Source organism: Lampetra fluviatilis, chromosome 5 (assembly GCF_964198595.1).
Source record: "Lampetra fluviatilis chromosome 5, kcLamFluv1.1, whole genome shotgun sequence".
Taxonomy (NCBI): domain Eukaryota; kingdom Metazoa; phylum Chordata; class Hyperoartia; order Petromyzontiformes; family Petromyzontidae; genus Lampetra; species Lampetra fluviatilis.
Window position 1 is genome coordinate 16,113,471 of NC_136279.1, and position 21,971 is coordinate 16,135,441.

At 51.4% G+C, this 21,971-nt stretch overlaps 1 protein-coding gene across 4 annotated transcripts in view; it reads left to right on the forward strand.

Moving 5' to 3' along the window:
- LOC144932666 (TBC1 domain family member 9-like) overlaps positions 1-20,130 on the forward strand; it is a 29,384-nt gene extending 9,254 nt beyond the window's left edge. The window contains exons 4-24 of one of the 4 annotated variants that reach the window (XM_078856974.1): positions 1,060-1,303; positions 2,099-2,546; positions 3,272-3,479; positions 3,672-3,953; positions 4,335-4,433; positions 4,945-5,095; positions 5,570-5,784; positions 6,455-6,572; positions 7,223-7,296; positions 7,600-7,710; positions 8,077-8,177; positions 8,439-8,568; positions 9,927-10,025; positions 11,214-11,282; positions 11,626-11,941; positions 12,329-12,394; positions 13,165-13,257; positions 16,098-16,181; positions 18,159-18,242; positions 18,476-18,588; positions 19,103-20,130. In XM_078856974.1, coding sequence (XP_078713100.1) covers positions 1,060-1,303; positions 2,099-2,546; positions 3,272-3,479; positions 3,672-3,953; positions 4,335-4,433; positions 4,945-5,095; positions 5,570-5,784; positions 6,455-6,572; positions 7,223-7,296; positions 7,600-7,710; positions 8,077-8,177; positions 8,439-8,568; positions 9,927-10,025; positions 11,214-11,282; positions 11,626-11,941; positions 12,329-12,394; positions 13,165-13,257; positions 16,098-16,181; positions 18,159-18,242; positions 18,476-18,588; positions 19,103-20,083 — 4,086 coding nt within the window. In that variant the 3' untranslated portion in view covers positions 20,084-20,130. The remainder of the gene's footprint in view (positions 1-1,059; positions 1,304-2,098; positions 2,547-3,271; positions 3,480-3,671; positions 3,954-4,334; positions 4,434-4,944; positions 5,096-5,569; positions 5,785-6,454; positions 6,573-7,222; positions 7,297-7,599; positions 7,711-8,076; positions 8,178-8,438; positions 8,569-9,926; positions 10,026-11,213; positions 11,283-11,625; positions 11,942-12,328; positions 12,395-13,164; positions 13,258-16,097; positions 16,182-18,158; positions 18,243-18,475; positions 18,589-19,102) is intronic. The other 3 variants (XM_078856975.1, XM_078856976.1, XM_078856977.1) reach the window with 3 other exon arrangements.
- The last annotated feature ends 1,841 nt before the right edge of the window (positions 20,131-21,971 follow it).

The window sequence follows — 21,971 nt, forward strand, 5'->3', positions numbered from 1 at the left end:
CACATAATAAAGATACATTAAATAACACAATACGCACACTGCACCACACACGACATTACACACTACGCTAGAGCTGGTGTGATTCGTCAATTATTGGACGAAAAATTGTAAGACTACTTCTTTGTCGTGCATGTTCAACACACAGACACGATACATGAACTTCTTCTTTCGTATGGCTGATGTAGATGCAGAGCAACAACTAAAAATTTCACATTCAGGTGGTCAAGCCTGATAACCGCGTCAGAAGAAGCGGAGACTACAAACCAATTGCTATACGAGAAACCATAACACTACACTAAACCACATTATAAACCAAACACCACAACACTACACTACAAATCAGGCCACCTAGGGGAGGCCACATGACCAGTTCGGATTTCATGCACCACTAAGGTTTGCCTTGGCTCGAAACTCGGGACTCTGAGTTAACTGACTGCTGCGATGCTGTTCCCTGCTTTGTCACAGACTAAACAATAACAAAGAAACCGCCTATATTTAAACTAAAAAAACTATTCAAACTATTTATTTTACCAGGTAAGGCCCACTGAGCTATGTATCTCTTTTTCAGTAGCGACCTGGCCACAAATGACAGCTCAACAAAGTGGCTTATGTGGGAATGTACAGCAGCCAAATACTCTTAAATGCAATTTTTCTAAATGTGGAGGGAAAAACCGGAGGACCCTAAGAAAAATCCACGCAACCACAGGGAGAACATGCAAACTTCAAACATATAGGCGTTAGGGTCAGGATCGAACCCACGACCTCCTGCATAACAGACAAGGTAGTTAACATCTCGCCACTGCAGCGCCCATGTATAACCTACATTGGTTGTTGGACTAAGTGCTGCTCGCAAGAACCTATTAACTAACTCTGGCAGCGAGTCGACCAAGGGCAAGCCCACAACTGATTCAGATATCACTCGCCATGGATATTAGTTGTCGCCAGGAATGAAATCAGGGCGCTGCGTTCATCGCGCAGTGTTTCCACCACTCCGCCACCGCTCCCACTTTTGTCGCACACACGCTCACCCATGTATCCGCTCGCTCCGTTGCATCACAGGGTATAATGGCAGAGGAGGGGCGGCAGCGCGGCGGCACGGCCGGTGCGGCGGGAGCCGAACAGGACTCGGACAAGTTCATGGAGGCCGTGGCCAAGTTCCGCAAGCTGTTCGGGATGCCCGAGGAAGAGCGCCTTGTCAACTACTACTCCTGCAGCTACTGGAAGGGCCGCGTGCCGCGCCAGGGCTGGCTCTACCTCAGCGTCAACCACATCTGTTTCTACTCGCTGCTGCTCGGCAAGGAGGGTGGGTGCAGTCCCACACCCCACACGCCCCTGGGGTTGGTCGTAATTAAACGTTACGGTGGCGTGGAGGTGACCCGGTGGCTGAGAGGTCAGAGCACTGAACTGGCACCCGCTGATATAGAGTGTTTGAAATGAGGTTTTAGCTGCCCACAGTTAAACTGGTTTCTCAAGCTGTAGTGAGTAGAGGATGCTCAGCCCAATCAGCAATGAGTTGCATAGAGACCCATAAACTCACATGAAGAACCATAGATGCACATTGATATTCATCTAGAGACCAAGACACGTTTATAGATTTATGATTAAACTGAGTTCCCAAATGTGGCGACTTGATGATGGTCTCAATTTGGTGACCAATCACGCAAAGTTTGGGTCTGCACTTAATTTAGCTAAATTTCAGCTCTGAGAATTTAAAATGTCAGCTTAATTGTCATGCGATCAACATTATTCTTTCAGTTGAAGAGCAGGTAGGAAAATGTTGCCCTCTGGTATGTAGACTAGTCATCACTTGAAGGAATTTTAGAGGTAGCTCTGTGGTATGGGCTTCTCACCTAAGAAAGTTTACTGATGAATTTTTCTGCTTATTCATGCCCCCCCCCCCCCCCCATGTCCATTGCTGCTTTCTCATGGCCCATGCCACCCATGTGCCACCCGCCACCTCTTATTACACACTCCTGTCCTTACTCAATGCCACCCAACATATCCACCCATGCCATCATATTATATTCCCACTGCCTCTCACTCAATCCCCACTGCCACCACCCCCATCTCGTTCCAAACCTTGCCCCACTGCCATCAGCCAAGCTAGTGGTGCGCTGGGCGGACGTGATGTGCCTGGAGCGCACCGCCACGGTGGTGTTGCCCGAGAGCGTGCGCGTGGCGACGCGCGACGGCGACCTCTTCTTCTCCATGTTCCTCTCCGTGGGTGAGACGTTCCGTCTCATGGAGCGTCTCGCCGACATGGCCGTGCGCCGCCTGCTCAACAGCGGCGACGCCGCCCCGGGCTCCTCCAGCGCCTCCCAGATGGACGCCAGCGCAGGCGGCGGAAGTGGCGGCGGCGGCATTGGCGGTGGTGGTGGCGGAGCTGCGGGCGGTGGGCTTGTTGGTGCCGGGTCCCTCCCCGGGAGCCTTGGGGCCGCTGCTGGTGGTGGTGGCGGCGCCGGGGGGGTGGGGCCTGCGGGGGGGGGTGGCGGGGCGGGTGGCGGGGGCAACACGAGGTCCCCGCGCAAGGTGTCGGCGCTCAAGCGGTGAGACGCCGCCTTGTGTGACTTCTCGCTGCTGTTGCTATCGTAGTGCGGGGTAGTCCTGGATTGGTGATGGGCAGAAGTGGGGTCCGTTATAATTACAACACCATTGTTAGCTGAAATTACAAGTAGAGTAACGTATTTAAATTTTATTATTAATGACTCGATAACAATTGATACATTGAGCATGTTGCTTAGAGTGTCGGATGGAGTGGGTGGAGTGGAGGTTCTTTTGGATGTGACTAGTTGATTGGTCTGCGTACTTGAGTGGTTTTAGCCACATCCACCGCCTTGTGCGCCGTACCACTAATCAGCACTTGCTCAACAAGTCTGTATGGCTATGGGGGAGCTCTTTGTTTTGTGGGGAGCGGCGGGGCCTTCGTGCTAGAGCAATGGATAGCTCACCGCACTACGAACCCGCTGACATTAGTTCCATTCCTCGCCACGGCTAACACAAGTGGTGAATGATTTCAGAACAAGTTGTGGGCCTCCCCTCCGCCAGCTCATCTTTAAATGAGTACCGCATGCAGTGGGTAAACATCAGCAGTGGGAAAACACGCCACTCCCTTGAGTGCAGTGCTCGCCTTCGTAAGTGCTCGCTAATAACACTTGCTCCACCAGTCTGTGCACGCGATATGGGTTTTTGTTTTGTGCACTTGGGTGCGTGTACATGCGTGGATAATCCTTGTCTCTTGTTTGTGTGTATGTGCGGGCCCTTGGGCATGCAGAGACCTGGATGCGCGCGTGAAGAGCGAGGCATACTGCTCAGCGTTCCGTCTGCCCCGCGACGAGCGGCTCGACGGACACACGGACTGCACGCTGTGGCTGCCCTTCAGCAAGATGCACGCCGCCGGGCAGCTCTACGTCTCCTCCAACTACCTGTGCTTCTCCAGCCGCGAGGAGGGCCTCTGCAGCCTCGTCATCCCACTCAGAGAGGTGCGCAGGGAGGAGGTAGAGGGGTAGGAGGGAGTGGAGGGGCGAGTGATTGAGCGAGCGAGTGATGCGTTTTTAGCCAGTGAGCGCGTTGATAAATGGGCGAGCCAATCTCTCCTTTGTCGAGTGAACGAGCGAGGTCGTGTTACGACACATCATCTTCGTTCCTTCCCTCCGTCGCCCCATCGTCCCCAGGTGACGGTGGTGGAGAAGGCGGACAGCTCGAGTGTGCTACCGAGCCCGCTGAGCGTGAGCACGCGCTCCCGCACCAACTTCCTCTTCGCCAACCTGCGCGACCGCGCCTTCCTGCTGCAGCGCATCTCCGAGCTGCTGCGCAGCAGCTCCGCCGTGGGCAAGCAGCAGGGTGCGGCGGTTGCCCCCACGCCAACCGCGGGCACGCCGTCCTCCCAGCAAGGCTCCCAGCCGCAGCCCAACGCCGCTGACGCTGGATCCGCGGCATCTGGCGTGGATAGTCAGGTGCGCCACTGCCGCATACCCACCGGTGCTGTCCACGTAGTTGTGAAGTAGCAGCGATAGCTGTGTGCATGTGTTGCCGTGTGGGCCATCGGGGTGATTTGATCATAATTTTCCGCGCTGGTCGGTGCGTTTTGGTGAAGGTGGGGAGCATAGTACACTACAACAATGGATTTTGCTTCACTGCACAATCCTGTTAATATAGCTCACTTAACCTTCTGCAGAAATAACTGTGCGAAACCCCAACCTTAGTCAACCATTAATAACCATTCCTCGCTGTCTTCCGCTCTCTGGCTCCGTGGCACCTTTTGTTTGTTGATGCCACCACTCATGTTGTTGCTGCTACTGCTATCGCTGTTGCTGTTTCTGCTGCTGTTGCTATAGAACGGAGGGGCAGCACCCAGCAACACACCCCAGGAGACCACGGAGGCGTTGATGACCATGTTCCACCGCTCGGACAGCCACACCATTGACCTCAAGCAGGTACAATCACTGGGCACCGCCCCCCCCCACCTCTCCCCTCCCACCCCCTCACTTCGTCAGCCACACAACGCTGCCCCCGCGGCCGCCACTGAGCCAGTTCCACCTTTGCATGGGACTTAGGTATCCCCAGCTCTATGGGATCCCACATGGTTCAATACAGGATGTTGTCTTAGCAGTGATGTGTTAATCTGTCCTGTCGTTGCAATTGCTAACATGGTCTCTGATTGTGTTACCTTCGCTGCTGTTTGTGCTGCTTCTGTTATTGGTTTTGTTGCTTGTGTTGCTGCTGCTGTTGTTTATTTGCTGCTATTGCTTGTGCTATTGATGCTCTGCTGTTGTTGCTTCTCGCGTTGCTACTGCTGCCACTTCTGCTGCTCCTTGTCTGCTGCTGTTGCTCTTGTTTATCTGCTTCCGTCACTTTTCCTGTAACTGCTGCTGTCCCTACCACCTTATTTTTGACCTCCTCTCCACCTCATCTCACTCACCCGCCACCTCCTCCCCGCCCCCCCAGGCGAAGGAGCTGATGAAGGAGGAGTCGTGGAGCATCCACTTTGCGGAGTTTGGCCGCGGCGTGTGCATGTACCGCACGGAGCGCACACGCGACCTCGTCATGCGCGGGATCCCTGAGTCACTGCGCGGGGAACTCTGGATGCACTTCTCTGGTGCGTGTGGGGCGATTGTGGTGGGAGGGGGGTGGCGGTCTTGGAATTAGCATGGGCGGTCATATCGCTTCCCGCACATATTGACTAAGTTGATTGTGGAAACCCAAAAAATGTTTTGGAAAAAATACTAAATTGCACTCAAGATAACAAACTGAACAACGTGCAAAGTAATCCTGACTTGTTGTTAGCTGCGTGTCCATGCTGCAGACACGTCACATGCCAGGCAGTCTCAGTTTACGACTGTGCTATGTAGAAACTACTCTCGCATTGGATTGTGTTCCAGAATTGAGGTGTAATCTGTGGTGGTTTCAGTCGTGTGCTTTTACTTTTCTATTGATTGAGTTGAGCGTGGCTACACAAAAAAACCGTTGCATCTTCCTAAAAAAATTCGGCGGCCAGACCGTAAAAACCCACGCGTGGCCCTGCGTTGAAAGGTGCGACGCACTGACCTTGACGTCGCCTGATGTGGCGCAGGCGCGATCCACGAGATGAACTCGTACCCAGGCTACTACGCGGAGCTCGTGCGCAGCAGCATGGGCCGCATGAGCCTCGTGACGGACGAGATCGAGCGCGACCTGCACCGCTCGCTACCCGAGCACCCGGCCTTCCAGTCAGAGATGGGCATCGCCGCGCTGCGCCGTGTGCTCACTGCCTACGCACACCGCAACCCCTCCATCGGATACTGCCAGGTGACGCATGCACAGATACGAGGCAACGATCGCCCGTGTAGCCTTAATAGACTTTGTGGGGGCAAAGCGCTGCTTGCGAGCACCTGTGAAGGCTGGAATGGCACACGATGGGGTGGGTGGCCACCACCACGGCCTTTGGCTTCTTTTGGCTCCCTTGTAACGAAGTTTACACATTGCACTTGGTACTCATTTGAGGCTGAGTCGACCCGCCGTGAGCGGGAATCAAACTCGGCTCACTGGGTTCGTAGTGTAGCGTGCCAACCACTGCAATACCACTCCCCACGCACGCATGGGCGCACACACACGCAAACGCACACAAACACACGCACACTGCAACGCCTGTTGCAGATACAGTACTGCCAGGTGGCATGCACACACATGTACGCTCACACACAAGTATATATTCATGCATATATCGGTACGCACGCATTCACGTGCACTGCATTGTGTGATGATTTGCGCAGTTTGCAGTGCTGCAGTGCTATTTATTGCATCGCATTCATTGTTTTTTCAATGTGTTGTCTGCCCAATGCAATTTATGTTTACAGAGCGCCCGAAAGTCACAATGTACAATGACATGAGCAATGCAGCAGACATTGCGCTGCGCATGCTGCGAGCTGGACAGCACAGTGGTTTGACTGGGTCCCCCTCTCTGTCCCTTCGCCCACAGGCCATGAACATCGTGACGTCCGTGCTGCTTCTGTACACGAAGGAGGAGGAGGCCTTCTGGCTGTTGGTGGCTCTGTGTGAGCGCATGCTGCCCGACTATTACAACACGCGCGTCGTCGGTATGTCCGCCACCCCGACCCGAATGACCTCCTCTCTCTACTCTCTCTTCCGCTCCATTCATTTATTTATTCTGCTTCGTCTGCTTGTTTTCTCTGCCTCCTGATCCTTCCAGACATCAGCCTGTAGTATAAACACCTGCTGTAGTTTAAACACTGCGTACGTTTGCTCGTGCATACGTATCCGTGCATGCTCGTGTGTGTATCCTTTGATCGTGTGTGCTCGTGTTTATGAGTGTGCTGTACTCAATGCATACTCATATGTGCATACTTGTGTGTCCTCTACTCGTGCGTGCTCATGTATGTATCCTCTGCTCGTGCGTGCTCGTGTGTGTGTGCGTGTGCATGCTGTACTCATGCCTAATGGTGTGTGCATGCTCCTGGACCGGTAGTGTAGCAGTTAGCATGTTGTGCTATGAACCTGGCAACCCGGTTTCGATTCCCACTCACGGCGATCAGCCTCAAATGAGTACCTTGTGCAGTGCGTAAACATCGCCACTGGGGAGACAAAGGCGGCCGGACGTGGTGCTGGCCACCCACCCCCTCTTGTGCCGTGTCGGCCTTCATAGGTTCTCGCTAACAGCATTTGCCCCAACAGTCTGTTAAGGCTATACGGGTGGTTCTTTGTCTTGTCTTTGTGCTCCGGAATCCAGGAGCGCTTGTGGACCAGGGCGTGTTTGAGGAGCTGACACGGGAGCACCTGCCCCAGCTGTGCGAGCGGATGCAGGTGAACACACCCTGCAGCGCCAGTGATGGTGGTGCTGGTTGTGATGGTCCTGCCAAACTTCATAGTGGACATGACATTGATGGTGGTGCTGGTAATGAGCATGGTGATGTGGATGACGATGTTGGCAGTGATGGTGATGATTATGGTAAATATGGTAATTACGATGAGAATAATGATGATTGCAATGATGATGATGATGGTGAGGGGCATGTCAATGTTTGTGGTAGTGGTGGTGATAATGATGGTGGCGGTGGTGATGATGATAATGATGATTGTGATGATACGGATGATCCTCCCTGACAGGACCTGGGTGTCATCTCCACCATCTCCCTGTCATGGTTCCTCACGCTCTTCCTGTCCGTGCTGCCCTTCTCCAGCGCCGTCTGTGTGGTCGACTGCTTCATGCTGGACGGGGTGACTCACCCACCCACACTCTCACCCAAACACCCGCCCACGCCCTCTCCCACCCACGCCCTCACCCACACCCTCACCCACCCACCCACCCGCCCTCACCCACCCACCTACCCGCCCTCACCCACCTACCAATTCCCTCACCCACCATTCCCCTCACCCACCCAAATCCACCATTCTCTTCACCCACCCACTCACCCACCCTCTTCCTCACCCATCCACCCCCTCACACAACCACCCACCTACCCCCTCACACAACCACCACCCACCACCTCACCCACCCAAACCACCCACCCACTCACCTACCCCACCACTCTAGGCTATGTGGTGTTTATCGCGTGCTGTGTGTTTGGTGCCGGCACCTTGCAGGTGCGCATGATCTTCCAGCTGGCCCTGGCCGTGCTGCACGCCAACATGGGCAAGCTGCTGTCGTGCCACGACGATGGCGAGGCCATGACCATCCTGGGCAGGTGTGTGTATGGGTGCGCGCGCGCGTTTGTGAGCATGTTTGTGTATGTGCATACGTGTGTAATTGTGTGCCTGTGTGTACGTACGTGTATTTATGTGCACGCGCGCGTGTGCTTTTGTTCATGTCTGTCAGCGTATTTGTGTTGTGCGTAGTCGTGCGTTGCATGCTTGTGCGCGTGCCAATGCATTGTGCGTGTTTTTGTGTGTGTACGTGCGGGTTTATGTTAGTTCTCGTGTCCTCACAAGCGTGCGTGTGCGTGCAGTTACCTGGACAGTGTCACCAACAAGGACAGCACGCTGCCACCGATAACGCATCTGCACGCGCTGCTATCCGAGAACACCGAGCCTCAGCCGGAAGTGGACATCTTCCAGCTCATCCGCACGTCTTATGAGGTCCGAGGCATGAACATGAGCATGTGTACATGAATGTGAGTGTGCGGGTGTGTGTGTGTGTGTGCCGGTCTGCGTGAGTGCATGTAAGTGTGAGCATGTGTGCGCACAAGTGTGTTTGTGTTTTTGACCGGATAGAGGGTATAAATGGGTGTGACACGGGCTGGAAAAGAGATGGACTGATGCGGTACAGGAGGATGTGGAGCTCAGTGGATTTGGCAATGACTGGTACCAGCGGTGTCCAGATCGGTCTCTATGGAGGAGGCTCGTGAAGGACGCTATTGGGCAGTTAAAGGCAGTCACCCTCTGACATGGGTAGAGGAACGATGCTCACAACAACGAGCAGAGTGCTGGGCGGCTAAAATGCAGTAAGTTGGTACAGTAGGGTGCACAGCTGGTGCATCTGCCAGTCATCTCAGTCAGTCAACCCATGGCACCTGGGTCTGTCCACTGACCTGACAGCAGGCCTTCGACACTTCACGTGGCCTCAGTGCACCTGGCAGAAGCACTGCGGTGACGTCACTGCCACTTAGTGGTGAATGGCGGCTGTTGTTTTGTGCTTGTACAAGTGTGAGAGTTGGTGTGTGCAAGTGTGCTTGTGTGTGTGTTCAGTTTGAGTGAGAGAGTGTTCGTGTGTGTATTTGTATGTACATGTGTGTGGGTGTGGAATGGTGATGCAGTGGTTTGCACTTCAATCCCAGCAACTTGAGTTGAATAGCCATCCACGTACACCGGCGGAAATCATTCTCTGCGGTGACCTCGAAAGTAGTTCAGTGCTGTCATATTTCGGGGTCAATCTCTGACACAGGTTGATGCACTGCTAGCTCAGAGTTCTGCTTGGAAATGTCTTCATCTCGTGACGACACCAATGGCACAGTTGGAATGTAATTGGGAGAAAAGGTAAAGAGAAGCTTTGTCACTGTGGTGCTGGTTCCCTGTGGCGGTTAATTTGCGGGGACATGGCTTAGCGGTAGCGCATTCACCACTTGTTGCAGAGGTTCACGATTTGAATCCAGCGGCCGCCCTGGTTAATGTTGTGGGTGTAACAGTATTATTTCTACGCGCAATCCACTTCACAGTGGGCGTTAAAGATCCCCCGACGTGTGCAAGATGATGCCATTGTGTGTGGGCATCGGGGTCCAACTTTTGTCAAGTTAAATGACCTGCAAATGACTAATTTCGGATGACACACAGCAATCTGCACCCCCTACGGACAGGTTACTCTTGCAAATTATAATATATCCTGATCTGTTAAGTTTTCACCTGGCGATACAAAGTAAACTTGAATGAGTATACGAGTCTGGTGTTGTTCCATGAGCTGTGACTCACTGCTGTGCGGCGCTGCGTGGTGTGGCCTGCAGAGGTTCGGCTGCATCCGGGCTGAGGTGATAGAGCAGATGAGGTTCAGGCAACGTCTGAGAGTCATCCAGACCCTCGAGGACACCACCAAGAGAAACGTTGTAAGACCCACAAACAACCTCACCACCACAAGCATCTCACTCATCATCGACCAAACTCTAGAGTGATTAGGGTTCTTAAAATGATAGCGTCAATCATAATTTGCCTATTATAATACAATCACCCTCAATGTACTCTATCCCATCACATCTTATAAACGGAACAGACACTTGGAAGATGCTATTACTGGTTAATATTTGGATGCACGACTGCCTGGGAATGACAGATGTCGTAGGCGTGGGCTGCGAGGTGGCCAGGAGATGGCACTTCAGCAGTGGCTCTCAACCTTTTTTAGCTACTGTACCCCTTGTTGAATTGTGTTTCAACCGAGTACTCCCTTGCCTGACCCAACGTGGTTCTGAGAAATAAATGTATGAATAATGAAGATTCATATTTTTACCAATTGTCCATTTTGTGAGGTATCTTAACACGCTCGTAATTGCAATCGAATAAAAAAATCTACGGACGTTCTGCATGCATGACGTAATCTCTTAGCGCTCGCTGGTTACTCTTGGAAACCACACTGTTTACGATCAATGCATTTAGAAAGGTCTTTTATATTTTTCTAGGTTACCATATGGATTCACATTTTATTGTAGTTTTATTATATTGGCAGATTCATACATGATTATTCACCAATGACTTTCATCATATATGATATAAATTCACACATTTATAAATCACCTCACGTACCCCCTGGGACTTTTCCACGTTACCCCTAGAGGTCCACGTACCCCTGGTTAAGAACCACTGCTCCACAGCAATGGGTTGAATCGAGCGGTACCTCCGCCCATGTGTGGTCTTTCTCTGGGTACTCTGGACTCCACCCACGAGAAGCCAAAGCATTCGCCAGTTGAACCTGACAACCTTGAAGCACAATGAGGCTTTCCTGGGTTAATGGAGTGGCCGTGTTGTTTTTAACACACTGCGTCACGAATCTGGCCCACCTAGGTTTGATTCCCGACCACTGCTAACATCAGTGTCGAGTGATATTCGAACCTGTCTTGGGTCTCTTCTCCTAGGTCTACTCCGCCTTAAATGAGGACCTTGAACATCAATCTTGTGGAAAGAAATGCGACCAGACATTCTGCGCCATGTAGACCATCATAGTTGCTGACTAACAGCACTTGCCCCAAGAGTCTGTGCAAACTGTATGGTTATTCTTCGCTTTGCCTGTATCTTTGTGCCAGGTTCGCTCCATCATGACTGAGACTCAGTTCACTCTGGAAGAGCTAGAGGAACTCTTTGTGCTCTTCAAGGTGGGACCATTGCACTTGACTGTGCCGATCACCATACCACACCACACCACTCGCGTCATCCACCACTCACCACACAACACCCCTTATACCAAGTACATTACTACACCACGCTCTGGGCACTGTGTACCCCTCGCTACATCCCATGCACCACACCACACCCCTCGCACCAAGTACATCACTAGATCACACTCTGGACACGGTCAGCTTCACCTGCTTTCTCTCAGCGGTAGCCATCACACTCCACTGGTGGAGAATTACTTGAATCATTGTACAGCTGCTCAGCCCTCTATGCTGCTGCTTCCCCCTGCGGTCCCCCCATTCCCCCACTCCTGTGCCCCCGCAGTGGGAGCACCTGCGCAGCTGTTACTGGGGAAGTGCCACCGCCGCCACTACCGGCAACGGCGGCGCTGGTGTTAGCGGCGGCGGCAGTGATGGCGACGGCGGGAGCACGGCGGTGCCGGTCAGCGAGCGGCACGACCCGAGTCTGCCCTACCTAGAGCAGTACCGTGTGGATGCGGCGCAGCTCCACTCGCTGCTCGCAGCGCTGTCGCCGTGGGTGCGGGGGCCGCACCCCCCGCCGCTCGCGCCGCGCCTCTTTCGCCTGCTCGACACCAACCGCGACGGCCTCATCAACTTCAAGGAGTTCGTCAGCGCGCTCGGTGAGCGGTCTCACCGAGCGTGGTGATGAGGGGAACCCAACGTGAACGAATCTTGGAATAGATATTTGCATACAGCAACAAAGACAAAGGATACCCCGTATAGCCTTTTCACGACTGTTGGGGCAAGTGCTTTTCGCGAGCACTAATGAAGGCAGGCACAGCACACGGTGGGGTTTGTGGCCGACATCATGTCTGGCAGCTTTTGTCTCCCCTAGGCGAGGCCCAATACCAGTTTTATTATTAGCCACTGTTTTTGGTCGTGAACGGGAATTCAACTCGGGTCACCGGGTTCATAGCGCAGTGCACTCACCATAGCACTACCGCTCACCACTGTACTACCGCAAACAGTAACACAGATAAAAGCCTACGTGTGTGTGTTTTCAACAGGGATAATGTACCATGGAGACCTGACCGAGAAGCTGAAACTCCTCTACAAGTTGCATCTTCCACCAGGTAACATTGTCGTGTTGATTCATTTCCAGGTAAGCATTAGGTCTTTGCGAGGTCAACTGAAGCTGACATTGGTTTGTACTTGATGTTGGTTTGTTTATACAGTAAACTTTTGCCAGTGTGTCTGAACATTTGTTAGTGGATATATGTACACGTACCGATGTGTATATGTATGTATATGTGTGGATAGCGGTGGCACAGTAAATAACTCACTGTACTACGAACCTGGCAACCCGCGTTCGATTCTAGCTCATGGCCAACTTCAGTGGTGATTATCTGAACTGCGTTCTGGGCCTCAGCTGAGTACCTGGTGCGTTGTGTAAACATCACCAATCAGGAGACAGATAGCCGGGCGTAGTGCTGGCCACCTATCCCCTCGTGTGCTGTGCCGTGCCAACCTTTGTAGGTGCTCGCTTAACAGCATTTGCTGTGGCGAGATGTTAAATACCTCGCCTGGTATACAGGAGGACGTGTGTTCGATCCCAACCCTGATGACACCTGCTGTATATTTGGAGTCTGCGTCTCTCTGTCGTGATCGCGTAGATTTTTCTCTAGGTCCTCCGGTTTTTCCCTCCACATTTAGAATCAACTTGCGTTCAGTGTATTTGGTTGGTATAAATTTCCACTTGATAAGCCCCTTTATTAAGCCAAAAAATTGCTTTATAGCTCAGTGGGCCTTACTTGGTAACATAAAATTATTTTAAATACTTGTAGTTTAACTTGCCACAAAATCTGTGAATGCTATATGGGGGATCTTTGTCTTTGTTGTGCAGCTCTCAGTCCCTCGGAGCACGAGGAGACAGAGTCAGCGCTGGAAGCCACGCGATTCTTCTATGAGGACATCACGCCATGCACCCCACAGCACGGTAGGAGCGTCGGCCTGCTCGCGGTGGGGCCGGGAGGGTCTGTGTGTGTGCGGTTGTGTATATGGTTGTGTGTGTGTGTCATTGTTATGGTTTTTTGTGTGTATAGTTCGTTTTGTGCGTGTCTGTGGAGCAGTGGTACAAGGATTAGCACAGGGGTTGGCATTCTGGGGTTCCGGAGCCGCATGCGGCTCTCCAAGGACTGCTTCATGACCTTATTCATTAAGGACCGTCTTGTATTCACGTGCATTGCGGATATTGAAATAGTGAGTTTTATACAGAATTTGAAAAAATGGCTCTTGCTATTTTGGTTGCCGACCCGTGGATTAGCACATCGTGTAACTTTTCCCTGCCATGCTCAGAAGTGGCACATGATTTCCACACCTGTTCTGGGCCTCCTTTAGGTCAACTCAGCCATAAATTTATATATTAATAATATACAAACATCAGCACCAGGGAGACAAAGGTGACTTAACATGGTCGTAGAGGGGTAGCGGTGACAGCACTCGGTCCCCGTGGTGGTGGTGGTTGTGGTGGCCTTTGAGAAGCTGACAGTCGTGGGTAGTTGGTGTGGTCTTTGTGGTGGGTGGCGGTGGTCATTGTAATGGTGATTGTGGTGGTGACAGTTGTGGTGGTCTTTGTGGTGGTGGTGGTCAATCATTCAATAAAACCTTTATTTCTATAGCACTATTTTGTGCAAAAGATGCAATTCAAAGTGCTGTACAGATAAAATGAAACATTGTTAAAATATTAAAGCGCAAGAACAATAAAATAAATTTCCATACAAACAAAATTCCATTATAATAAATTCTTATCGAAGGCATATAAAAAAAAAATAAGTAAAAGAAAGTTTAAAAAGGTAAGTTTTTAGATTTAACTTAAAATTGCTTAATGATTGCAAAGCCCTCAGATCCGCTGGCAGGCTGTTCCACAGGCGAGGACCATGCACACTGAAGAAGGCCGCTTCTCCCTGAGTTTTGGTCCTGGCCCTTGGGACGACTAAAAGATCGGAACCAGAGGATCTGAGGGATCTTGTTGGTTCAAAGTCACGTGATAATGGTGATAATAGTGACCTCTCGTTTGAGCTCATCAGTGAGCTATACCCACTCACAGACTTGCAGTAGCCTACAGTATCACATTGGCCCTGAGTAGCGGTTATTATTGAGCCATTGCCTGGTTACGCTCAACGCCCAGTGTGCTTCTCCCATACACTTACCACTGCGACCTACACCACGACCACAGTACAGGTATTAATAGTATCTCGATGACAGCGCCTAGTCCAACACAATCTAGCCAGGTTAAGAAAGGCAGCCTTTGCGTGTAACACATCATCATCAGCCAATCCATTGTTGGATGAAGGGCTCGGCAAGCCATCGCCATCTCTCACGGTTCTGCGATGTTAAAATCCGTTTAGCACCACCAGCACATGAGCGGCATTGATCGCTCCCATCTCCTCGGTGGACATCCACACATGGGTTGCATTCCCTCCTTTGGCTGTCACTCCATCGTTAGTTACGACCATCGGCAATTGTCCCTTCTAGCGACGTGTCCTTCCCATCATATGCTGCTCTCATTGCTGTTGTGCTGTCCTGTTGCAGTGTAAGGTACCGTGCACCGGTGTGTGTTGTGCTGTACGGTGCTCAGCTGTGGCATGTAATGAATGTAATGAATTAATTAGCCGAAAACATCGTAATCTATGCTGCTCTTTGCTTGCGGATTGTGAAGCGATGTGTGTTGCATTTGCGCAAATTATGCTATACAGTGGAACCTCGGTATACGTCGTTAATTCGTTCCAGAAGGTAGGACTTGTACCGAAAATGACGTATACCAAACGAATCTTTCCCATAAGAAATAAAGGGAAAGGAAATCATCCGTTCCAGAGGGAAAGAAATTATATTTTATATGGCATATTATACATTAATGGGATTGTATAAAATAATTTAGACACTACTTATTACTAAAATGCCTACAGAAGCCACGTGACCGCGCTGCTGCCAGCTGCGCTGGTCACGTGGCGTGCCTCAACCCCGCACGTCGCGCGCGCCTCGACCCGGGGCTCCACCCTCCATGGGGGCAGCCCCCCACGCCCCCCGCCCCTCTCCCCCACGCCACCCCGCCCCTCTCCCCACGCCACCCCGCCCCTCTCGCTTTGTTTTGGGTACTGTACGCGGTGACTCATCCCGACCCATACAAGTTCTAGCAAGCGCGTCGTATCCCAAGCAAGACGTCGTATCCAAAGACATTTTTTCTCGAAAAAACACGACGTATACCAAATTCGACGTATTCCAAAGCGGTTGTATACCGAGGTTCCACTGTATAAAGATTCAATATAATTTTTGTGGCGTGGCATGTGCCTGTATCGAGCAGAGTTGTGCCGTAGTGTGCTGCTGCATGCTAGCTTTCACGCTAACAGAGAATTGTGCACCGTTTTTTTCCCATAAGCATGTGTGCCTTCCTGTGTCTCTCTGCTGTTCTCGCTTCCTCTTGGTCCCCTTCTTCTGAGTGCATGCGTTTCTGCCTTTGTCGCACTCTCGTCGCTTCACTTTTGCCTCCCTCTTCCATTATCCGTCCTGCCTTTTCTATCCCTTGTTTCTGTTCTCTCTCCCACTCTTTCCTACACGCTATCTCAACTCCTCTCTTGAAGACGAATCCCTTTTTCTGCCTTTCCATCTCTTTTCCCGATCCGCAATCCCTGACTGTGCTGCTCTCCTCCCTCCTCTTCCTCTCTTCTTCGCTCCCTGTCTATTGCCCTGTCTTACTCTCGTCTCTCTCTCCCTTCCCCCCGCACCCCCTCCCTCCCCCCCATCCGCCGCCGCCTTACCCCATTTTCCCCGCACGCCCAGTGGGAGTGCCCAAGCGGGCGGGCGACGCTTACAGCGACCTCGACATTAACACCCCCGAGCACAGGGCACTGTGGCACTCTCGTGGTAACGCAGCCGCCACCGCACGCCCGTACCCCACAAACCCCCCCCCTCTCCACGTCACCTGACACTGGGCCCACCTTCCCCGTACCTGACCCCTGACCCTAACCCAGGGGTGGGGAACCTGCTTCCCACGAGGGCCCACGACCTCACTTCGCGTGAGGTCTACCACTTTGAAACGGCCCGCAAACAATAATATTTATCCATCGCTTGGAGGCATCTTAGCGGCACTAATCGGGGTACTGGAGGGGAATATTTTCAATCTGGCGACAACGTGATTCTGATTTTAGTGTGCTCAGTCACCCTTTGTTGTTTTTCTGGTCATGCTGAGAACACAGTGCATACAGTCCTAGCCTGATCAATGTTTAGTGTCAACCGATGTGTGGCCCGGCAATGGTATTTGAAAGTCCCATGGGACCCTCGCTAAGGAAAAGGTTCCTCACCCCTCCCTCAATAACCCCCCTCCTCCCAGCAACCCTTGATCCCCTCCAGCCGACACCGAGCACCCTCCGCCCAACCCCAGCTGCCGCATTATAACCTCCTCGAGACGATCACCTAATGAAAACACTAACGCTTGAGTGGGGACAGCTCACTAACTCACTAACGTAACGCCCTAACCAAGGAGCACCGAGGCTGTTGAGAGGTCATGCCGACCAGCTGAACCGGATAATGGGTAACATGGAACAAAATTATAGCTCTTACTGAACCAGTTGGCAGCTATTAACCAGATAACCAGCTACTACAATAGGACAGCTCTTAACTAGATGACCTTCTTCGACTAAACATATGTTAATCAAATGACACTCTCTGCATTGACCGGGCGACCGTTTCAAGTGAATCTAATGACAGATCCCACTGAACCGGATTATTAGCTCCAACTGAACCAGATGAGCATCCTTTATTTAACTGGATGAGCACCTCTGGTGAACTTAATGGAACGTTTTGCTGGACCAAATGATTGGCTCTTAGCAGATTACAGTTTCTACTGAACCAGACAACTGGCTCTTACTGAACTGGATGGCAGTGTACACTGAACCAGATGACTATCTTTTGATGAAACCGATAACTAGCCCTCGGCACTCGCTAAATGCTCTGGATAACTTAATCGCTGCTCCGTAGTTACCTCCTAATGAACTTCTGAGTCACCCCGATGCTTACCCGTACCTCGCTTGCATCGGTTCACTCGCTCGCTACTGCTGCTATTGCTGTTGCTCTGTGTGTGTGTGCGCGCGTGTCTCTCCGTGCATGTACATACAAGCATAGGGCACCCGGTAACACACTCCTGTGGGCTCTATGCGAATGCCTCTTCACGCGCTCCGATTCCGTGTAACACGCCAGTCTGTCACTTTGCTAGAATCGTTTATATCTCACTGTGTGCATGCGTGTGTGTAAATGTACCTGTTAATCGTTGTGTGTCCCCATTGGTGTCACCCCTGTGTGTGCAATGCACCTGCCTACCCACCTGTATGAGTACCTGCATACATGTGTATCCACCGACCAATGTGCATTTGTACATTTGTGCATTTGTCCTTGTGTGTGTTTGTACCTGTGTGTCTGCATCTGTACATGTATGTACCTGCATACCCTTGCCTAATGCCTGTGTGTCTGTGTGTATGTGCGTATACCTGTGTGCTTGTGTGTGCGATATACTTTTGTACTTGCCTGCCCTTGTGTTCATGTGGTCATGTACCTATGTGTTCGTGTACTCGTGTACATGTGTGTTTTTGTGCTCGTGTACCCTCATGTTCTCGTGCCCATGTACCTGCGTGCCCGTTTACCCACGTGTTTGTCTATCCGTGTGTCTGACTACCTATGGACCTCTGTGTCGTCTGCATACTCACCCATCTGTGTACTCGCGTGTCTGCATATCCGTTTGTTTATATGTCTGTGTACCCGCGTGTCTGTGTACCCGTGTGTCTGTCCCTCCATGTATCCATGTACCCGCGTGTCCGTGCACCATGTACGCGGATGCCCGCACCCCAGGGATGGTGAGCGACGTGGACGACGCTCACCTGGCAGAGTTGACTGAGGGCTCCTTGAGTGTGGACAACACACGCATAGACAAAGGTGCATCATCATCATAGTCCTCATCATCGTTCTTGTCCTCATCTTCATCATCCTCATCATTAGCTTCATCATTACCTTTATCATCCTCAGCATCTTCATCATAATCTTTTAAAGTCATCACCTTTTTTATCATCATGTTCTTCATCATTATTGTCATATCACCCTTTATTGTCATCATCATCATCGCTATTCCTTTGTGCGAGGCCGCACGCCGGCCTCCGTCTAACGTGCAGTCACCGACACAGGTGGAGCAGAGGCCAGGGACTACCGCTACTACCTGCGCAAGTGGGCCCAGGAGACAGAGCTCAAGAAGGAGAGCATCAAGGACTTGCCCAAGATGAACCAGGTGCGTTGTCGCCTGCAGCGTGTGTGTCTGTCAGGCGTGTAACAGTGCAGCGACTGTACACGTCGATTATTCTGCGCACGATAACGCGTGTCAAAAACCTGCAGGTAAACATACATTATTTTCAATACATATACGTTGTATGCATGGCAAAAATTTATCTGTGAATTTAATAGCAAATGTGAATTTTAACAATTCCTCTCCAGCGGAGTGAATCGATACATTGCGTGTATTCAGGTGTTCGTGTCCATGTACAAATTAGGAATGCGTTCCCGATTTTCTTACTAATCTGAAAATCTTGCAAATTGGGTCAAGATATATCAAAAATTCCAGATGATCCAAAAAAAACGAATTGTTTTGGAATGTTCTGAAAATCCCAGCCTTAACAGGTGCACGGGGAACCGCACTTTAAGAGCGACACACACACATGCGCGCGCGCGTACTAGTACACACAATCACAAACACTCACTCCTCCTCTCACCTTCTTGGCCGCCTTAACATCCCCACCCAACCACAGGAGCAGTTCATCCTGCTGTGCAAGTCCCTGTACTCGCTGTTCGCGGAGCATCCACACGAGCAGCAGCTCTACCACTCCATCGCCACGGTGGCCAGCCTGCTGCTGGAGCTCGGCGAGGTCGGCAAGCGCTTCAGCCAGCACCGCAACCGCACCGCCGGCAACGCAGCCACCGCCAGCAACGCTGCCTCCTCCGGAAATGCCGCCGCCGAGATGAACCTCACGGCGAACAGCACAGACGACAGTATCGACCGGATGGTGGACGAAATGGCGGAGGAAGTGGCCTCGGCGTCAGACGTTGCGATCGGGGGCGGCCAGGAAGAGGCTCCGACGATGCCGCGCAAGGACGAGCGCGACCGTGCGTCGCTCAACAACCTCGTCGTGTCGGACGACGAGTTCAACTCCAAGGATGACACGTCGGTGTCGTCCTACTCTGTCGTGAGCGCCGGCTCCATCCCCTGCTCAGACGACGGCTGCTCCTCTGACGACGGCGCCGTCGTGCTGGCGGCACCTACCGCCGGGGGCTCGCGCCGGTCCAGCGGTAACGGCGGGGGTGAGGCTGCGACCGACGGCTCCTGCCCTCTTCGAGCCGCTCCTGCAGCTGCAGGCGCTTCATCGTCGTTGGCGGCAACGGCAGCGCCGACGCCGCCGCGGCGGTCGCCGGCTCGCGGGCGCCCCGACCGCGAGTGGGCCGTGAGCTTCGAGCAGTTCCTGGCGTCGTCACTCACGGAGGCGGCGCTGGTGTCGTTCTTTGAGGAAACGCCTCCGCCCAGCAGCCTCATGGAGCGCGTGCGGTCCGCCAAGACGGGCCGTGCCATCCCCGAGTGCCCCTCGCCATCCCCGACCACTGCCGTCGACGCCGTGAGGTTTCCCGGGGATGGCCGGGCCATGTCGCCAGGGCAGGGAGAGTCCGGTGACGGCAAAACGCCAGGTCGCGGAAGCCCCGGTGTTGCCGATCCCTTCGCTGCCAGCCTAGCGGTTTAGAAGTTTGGGTAAGCTAGAGGAGGGGGGACAAGTGAGAGGAGATTGTATACGGGGAGGAGGGGGGGTGTTAAGGGGGGGGAGGGGGGTGGTCAGAATGTAAAAGGCAGAGTTGGGAGATGAATATAGGAACTTGAATCAATCAGGGCTTCAGTTTGGCCTCCATTTCATTCCAGTGTTGGTGAAGTCCTGTCCAGCATTCCCTTCATGCCAAGGTCGTAGGATAGGTCTGTGTAGCATTGTCTTGAGGCAAGGGGTGGGACCGCAGCAGAAAGTGTGAGAAGGGTTGATCATTGTATCGTGAATGGCGGGATGTAATGAATGTTAGGTTTGCTGCAAAACTTTGTACGTTTCTCTGTTAGTGGTCATAGCCTTTGAAACGGAAGATTCTCTGGATACCAAATGTTAATCTCCTTGTTGCAAGTTGCGCTGTACCCTGGAATTTTTTTTCTCCAGATGCCGTTATACCATAAGTATTTTCAGATGCGAGAAGTTCTTTCAGATTCCGATTGTTGTTTTGAATCCTGTAAATTACTCAAGATTCTGCAACGTGCTCTATATTCCGAATTAATTTCCTGAGAATCTCCGAAGTTACTTCAGATCCCGGAATGCAAATGTGTCTCTTATAATCTGCGCTGTGCAACTGCCTTGCCGATGCCCTCCTGCTGACCAACCAACATTCATCGAGTTCAGGAGGCAAGTCCAATTATGCAACATTGATTGGCTTTTGGAGACTGGTCCGATTGGATATCTTTGATCTGCAATATCAACTTCTTATTAGAGCTTTTTACTCAGCATTCAAATAGATTTGAGTGCTCATAATTGCATTCAATCATGTGTGTAAGAATCGATTATGTACCATTTTCGGTAATATATGCTAATTATATGCTCATGTTAAATTTAGGCTAACAGAAAGTGATTTTTTTTGCAAAATTAGACAAACTGAGTTGGTAAAAAGTAGACGGAAATGTAATTCTTTAATCGAATCATGAAATCGCTGGGAGAATGAACTGTGACTCGCCTACAGTTCACAATGTCCAATCTGAGATCATTATCTGATCTCGGAGATCGATCAAGTGAGAGAGTTTGAGAGTTTGATCTGATTCACAGGGTTCAATTCGATTCAATTGCACAGTGACTTTTCCTTTCGTGTTTCTTGTCTCGTAAAACTGCACGCTGCGGCGATCATTGTTTTTGTTTTATTTTAGCTGAGCTTTTTGGTAATCAGCTAATTGCTTAATCACAATTAACTATCGGTTAAAGAAAACAAGTAATCCCATTCGTATAGAAATTGTGTTTTTTTATTTCACCTGAGATAACGTGTACAGATATAATCGTAAATATTAACAGTGATGTGAAGCGTACAAATTGTCTCCACGTAGAGACTATGATGATATTGTTAATTGCACCATGACAAAATGCTGTTTGCTCAAGTGAGGTGAGGGGGTTGAATTCCTCCCAGCTCCGCGCGTTCCAGCCCCCGCCCCCGTCGTCAACAGAAGACTCGCGTTCATCGGTGGACCGATAAACCTCACGCAGCTCGGTGGAGTTTACCCACCACTTCTGCGTCCCGTGCCGGTTCACGGTTAGATGGCCCACGGTCCGATTTCCGCTACGGCCACAAGCTCCACGTAAAATGAAGAGGGAAGTGTTGATTTGATGATCATATCATCATCACCAATTCAAGCATGCCTTCATCTGTAAAGTGCCACTGGAACTGTCATCAAGTTTCCAAATTCAACACTAAAATTTGTTAGAGTAACTGTTACCATGACATTGCAGTCAAACGGGTAAACTTTCACATGTTAATACTTGTCAGTGGGAATGCAAACCGTTAACTAAAGAACATTTAGTCGCAATTGAAATTTTTTTTTTCATCTGTTAGTTTCTG